The sequence below is a fragment of the Apium graveolens genome, chromosome 7 (genome assembly GCF_009905375.1).
Source record: "Apium graveolens cultivar Ventura chromosome 7, ASM990537v1, whole genome shotgun sequence".
Lineage (NCBI taxonomy): Eukaryota > Viridiplantae > Streptophyta > Magnoliopsida > Apiales > Apiaceae > Apium > Apium graveolens.
The window spans coordinates 267,594,644-267,600,443 of NC_133653.1; the positions used below are offsets into that span (position 1 = coordinate 267,594,644).

At 34.3% G+C, this 5,800-nt stretch overlaps 2 protein-coding genes across 2 annotated transcripts; both read right to left on the bottom strand.

Annotated features, from left to right (window-relative positions):
* Positions 1–211: 211 nt before the first annotated feature.
* Positions 212–1,663, bottom strand: LOC141674908 (potassium transporter 5-like). The gene is made up of 2 exons (XM_074481607.1): positions 1,531–1,663; positions 212–1,272 (listed from the first exon to the last, which is right to left on the bottom strand). The coding sequence occupies exons 1-2, from the start codon at positions 1,661–1,663 to the stop codon at positions 212–214; spliced, it is 1,194 nt and encodes a 397-aa protein (XP_074337708.1).
* A 72-nt stretch (positions 1,664–1,735) lies between these two features.
* Positions 1,736–4,145, bottom strand: LOC141674909 (potassium transporter 5-like). Its single transcript, XM_074481608.1, has 7 exons — positions 4,068–4,145; positions 3,745–3,967; positions 3,548–3,607; positions 2,281–2,404; positions 2,141–2,205; positions 1,995–2,047; positions 1,736–1,855 (listed from the first exon to the last, which is right to left on the bottom strand). Exons 1-7 carry the CDS (start codon positions 4,143–4,145, stop codon positions 1,736–1,738), a joined length of 723 nt encoding a protein of 240 aa, XP_074337709.1.
* Positions 4,146–5,800: the final 1,655 nt, after the last annotated feature.

Sequence of the window (5,800 nt, forward strand, 5' to 3'; positions counted from 1 at the left end):
ACTAGAGTCTCGCCATACCCGAAGCAAACATGATACTTTTATACCTTTAAAGTTCTCGCAAAATAAAGTTCATATGTTGAATGATCAACAAATATTTGATGATTTATCAAATGCCTAATCTCTTATAACACTAGTTATCAGTTTAGCACACGAAATGTCATCTTGCTTACGACATATTTTTAACCAACTCGTGAAACAATTAATAAGCTAATTATATTTCATATGTCATTCCAACTCGGAGAAGCCTGGTATGAGGAATATGTATTGTCTTTTCTCCTTGCCTGAAATTTTTTCTAAGGAAGCTGTAAGCATAATTGACAATAACTTTGTTGAACCAAGAAGAATCTTGTTTGGCTATCACCTCTGCTTCTCCTAGAAGATAAACAATGCCTTTCTCCTTTGCATTTTGGATAAATTGTATCTCTTCTTCAACTCCTATAATAGGTCTTGTGCTAATATCGCTTGAAGTATTTGGTAATGATCTGATGGAGTTTGAAGAAGAAATACGTGGCAAGTCCTCGGTGTGAACTGTAGGTGAGCTAGTTCTTCCTTCTAAGTTCTCAATTTTGTCTGTTGAATCATGTATCACGTTTGTGTCAGGAAGGGGCTCATGTGCCATCAGTTCATCCCTAGATATCCCTATATTGGCTTCAACAGTACATTGTTCATGTCTTATGAACTCCTTTAGATTTTCCACGAGCTGGTCTTCAAAATCACGGGGCTCCTCTATCTTGTCTTTATATCCATATCTAACTACACAACGGTATATCCTGTACTCTCTTGTTCCAACCTGTCTGAACAAAAATCGCTCCTCAACCATCACAGTACTGATAGGAATGAACTTAAGAGATACAAAAACCATAACCGAGTGAATAGATGGAATGATTTCAATAAAATGAGGAAATATTGATGGAATTCCCTCGACAAGCTCAGAGTATAGCAGCCCAATTCCGGGGACTCTGTTTATATTTGTGTTTGCTGCCAAATCCTGCATGTAACTAGGAGAAACCTTGTTATCAAGCTCGAACTTGTACTTTTGAACATACACATAGTGCCATATCCCCATTACTGTCATCAAGACAAGCGAAAATGTTATAGGAAGATAGCCTCCTTCTATGAATTTGGATAGGACGGCCGACAGGTATACACCCTCCATCGTACCAAACAACGTGAAGAATAGCATGATCCACCACAATTTCACATTCCATATGATCAGCATGATCAGGCTGACCACGCACGTGGAGATGAACATGACACCGACCACAGCAATCCCTGCAATGAATGTAAATTTTATTATCTTAGTTCCAATTTAATATTTGTAATTGAGTTACCAGAACGGAAAATTACGGTGTCAGAATTTCGACCAAGTTTTACCACTCAACCATATGCATTTCCAATCTTTTCGGTGGTCTTAAAAGTGAAGGTCACAAAAATGGAGCAAATCATGATCATGTAGTTGAGCTCCGGTATGTAAACCTGACCCTCATGCTTTGCAGATGTATGCACTAACTTTAACCCTAGGAAAACAACCTAGACTTAAAGCTTGTGCAATAATCGCAAAAGCTCCAGAGATCATAGCTTGGCTAGCTATAATGGCAGCAGCAACCGCAACCACAAACATGGGCCAGTAAAATCGTCTCTGAATGAATAAATCAAGTGTCATGTCGTAATTAGCACAAGTAATCAAAGTTCAAAGGTACCTTTATAATTACAATACACGGTTTAAGTCACAGTACTAGCCTGGAATAGAAGCATAGAAAGTATCAAGCACATCACCGGGATTCTTGGAGAGATATGCCGCTTGGCCAATATAGGTAGACAGTAATGCAGGTAGTACAACTGTACTAAAGCTAAGCTGTGACAGATCAGAATGAGAAAAGAAAAGATTACACAGCAGTCAGCATACATGGGTAATACCTGGACTGTGTAGTGTAGGAAAGCAAAAACGTATGTAAACATGTGTCACATATAGTGCATAAATTACTTTGGATTACCTGGACTGCTAATACACTGAAATGGCCAATGTCAGCAAACATGGCTTCAGTACCTGCAATTTCATGTAAAGTTTAAACTAAGACAAACTAGCTAGCAAGCCATGTAAGGAGAAAGCTACTAATATGTTTGTATCGATATATCTTACCTGTGATGCACAGAACAACTCCACCAAGTGACTGCCATCCTTTCGACCCATTTCTTTTGAATAATCTATGATGTATTTTGGATTCAATGCAAGCAATACAGTTACATCATGTTTGATCAAGTTGTAAAGTCCAATTCCACCGATGGATGCAAACCAGACGATGATGATTGGAGCAAATATGTATCCCACCCTTAATCACTCCCAAATTGTTGAAACCGAAACCAAAATCACTAGGATTTGCAATCGAAATCCCCACAACAGCATCTGCACACAATCTCCGATATTTAAATTAAGATGACTAGCTATATGTATTAAGTTTACAGTCAAATTTAATAAATATGAGGTTAAGTTGAGCAAGTACTTTGTCAAGGCAGTCCACCTTGTTCTTGATTCCACCCACTGCTGATAAGACTGTGTAGGATAACATTAGAACTTGATTTCAAAGTAAATAAAACATCTTATTCGTATTTGAAGTATGTTCAGTGACGAATTGCTTCATTGTATTTTAATATGTATTCGGATTGTAGTGTAGTTGACATTGAAACGGACAGAGAAGTGTTGGACAAATTAGTATTTTAGACTAAGTTGTGAATCATTTTGGACTAGTGAGACATTATCTGTTAGTGGTGTGTATTTATTTGGAACGTATCTTCTCTTCGAGTGGATTCCAACGCATATTTACATGCTCAAAATAAGTAAAATGTGAATGAGAACTGATGTCCAAAGTTTACCTTTTAATATGAAAAGTGGTTTTGTACCGCATCGAGAGTGGCAACAACCTATTCCTTAGTTTTTCTTATAAATACCATGTACCACATCGAAAAGAAAAATAAGTCATTTCAAGCCTCTCTTTATAAATAGAGTCTTGGCCACCAGTTTTATTATGTCGAGGAAATAAGAGGTCTATCTCTTTCATTCTCGGTCTCTTTTAGTCTTAAATTTTTCCAATATTCCGGTGATAGTTTGGGAAGCAGGTCGCTAAATACGGATGGTGCGGGGTGAACTGCTTTAAGGAGATAGTTTTCTGGACTCGAGATTAAATCCAATCTCTGTTTGTTTTCTCAAACCCTTCTCCTAATTTTAATTGTTAATTTTTATACGCTTATGTGATTAAGAATTAGCAATGTTCTTGTGAATTAGTTATATATTCAATATATATATATATAATAATGTCTTTATCGTATAAGATTGGTAACAGAAAGTATATGCTACAATACCTGAAATACTGGGTGTAGAATACCATCACCAATGGTCATGGAACATCCAAGGATAGCGAACCAATATAAGCATGATTTTGGAAGGCATACTCTTTGAAAGCTTGTCTTTTACCTTCTCAGCCCATCGAAACTGCTGGATGGGTTTGTTAAGTATGTAGTTTAGACAACTCCTTATCCTCCGGTTGATTACTTGGAACTAAACTCATATTAGCATGGCGGGAGATGAGAGAATAAAGTGCAAATGTTCCACCTGCATCATTTGTGTATAGGTTTTAGTTTTGCATTTATGCATGCATGTCTGAACAGTCTTGTGCTCCTAAGGTGTAACATAGTTTGTTGCAGTGCACGATTATATATCAGGATTTATGCAAACATGATAAGAAATACCATTGCCAGTGTCGTTGGCTCGGAGAACGATGAAGGCGTACTTGATGAGAGGCGAGAGGAGTAAGGTATAGATAATTAAAGAGAGCACACCAAGTATATCTTGGTTATCCTTAATACCATCCGTAAAGGTACTGGAATACACGTAGAGTGGAGATGTCCCGACGTCTCCATATATAACTCCCAAGCACTGAAATGCCAAGATCAGCGTCCTGCCCCAACTTGCCTGCACATAATGTATATGTCTTAGTATGTATGAATGCACCCATAAAAAAAACTTTGATCTCCCCGGGTACCCTACATATCATGTGCAGATTTAAATTAACCTGAGAATGATGAGTATGGGTGGTAGAGCCAAGCTTCCATGTTGAGTGCATCACTCGCCTTAGCTTAGCTCCTTCCATCGTTGGTTGTTGCTAGTTGTGGTTGCACAAGTATTGGGTGGAGCCACGGTTTCTGATGGACTGATCGGCCATTTTCTTCTTCTACTTCAGTAGTCTGAAATTACAGTATAAAATGACTTAAAGATTAGTCTGGCAGATTGTTTATAGCATTTAGATGTGAACTTTTGGCAGCTTATACAAAGCATGTGCATGTTTTGTCCTGGTTTTTGCCGTGAATTACAATCACAAGGTTTGTGTTTTGAAGTATTTTCGGAGCAAAAAAAGAAGGTGAACAGGTGAAATTACTCTAGCATTGATTTTGTTATAGGGTGTTGCTAGATGCAATAATATTTTACTTCATGCACTAACGAGTAATTACCTTTAAAACCCTCCTAACATAAAATGATTACTCCATCAGCACAGTCTTCGATTTCTCCCGTTCATGATAGGAAAATAAATGTTAGTAAAGTTATAAACTTAAATTCATAACCATTTTTTTCATAAAAAATTATGTAGTGTCCTAATATTTTGGTTTCGGCAGTTTTTATTATGATTAAAATTTTATATATTGACTTAACTTCAAACTTAAATTGCCCTGTCTGAACAAAATAAATATGATTTTTTAATAGTAAAGGAGGTATACTAAGTAATTATATTGAATGGACAGTTCACATAAAAATTTTACTTTTTAATTGTAAAATAAATTGTTTAGAAAAATTATTTTAATAAATTTTTAATAATAATCTAAACAAAGTCCGCATGAGTATAAACGTATTTGGCGTGAAAATTAGAATTGGATTAGAGAGTAATTTTATAAAAACAAATAATAACATGAAAGTACAAAAGTTGAAGTTGAGTTGAAAATGGTTTGATAATCTCAATAATATATGTATAAGCTTTGTAATAGAAATTAGTCAATTTTTTCAAAAATCGCTTATAAATCTTCAAAACTTAGTCAAAAATATTTAACTGATTCAATAAATTGCTGATAAATCACCAATAAGTTGTTCGAATTTTTTAGATATTGTCGATAATTCATAATTCGGTAACTTAACCGATTAATTATCTTATCCAAAATCTGTAACCATGTATATCAGTATTTCATAATATTTTATATTAAAAAGTTATACTATTTACTTATGAAATATAAGATAAGAAATGTGACATTTAGTTGTAATAAATTTTAATTATTTTTATTAAAAAATTCCAAATAAATATGTAAATTAAATTTATATATTTCTAAGAAATTTAAAGGAAAATATAATATGATGAGTTGACGGATTGAAAAGGTAAGTAGTTACTATTTGTGTATGAAAAAAATAAATTATTTATTAATTATTTTTCAATTTATAAATTTCAAGAAGAATTTTTATAAATGTGAAGGAGAATTTACTACATTCATAGAATATGTAAACATAGTATATGCACTTTTTTGCACAGAAAATTAGTAATAATCATATTTGTAATATTTGTTTATAGCATGGAGCAAAAATTTATGTTTTTTTAAAAGGACGGATTATATGCATTTAGGGGTAGTTTTATCATTCTACTACTTTTTTTTGAGTAAGAAATTAATTCAATAAATAAAAGCCATACGGCTACAAAGATAGTCGCGTCGAACAAACATAAAACAGAAACAATAGCTGATCAATCCATCTATTTTGGACAAACAATCA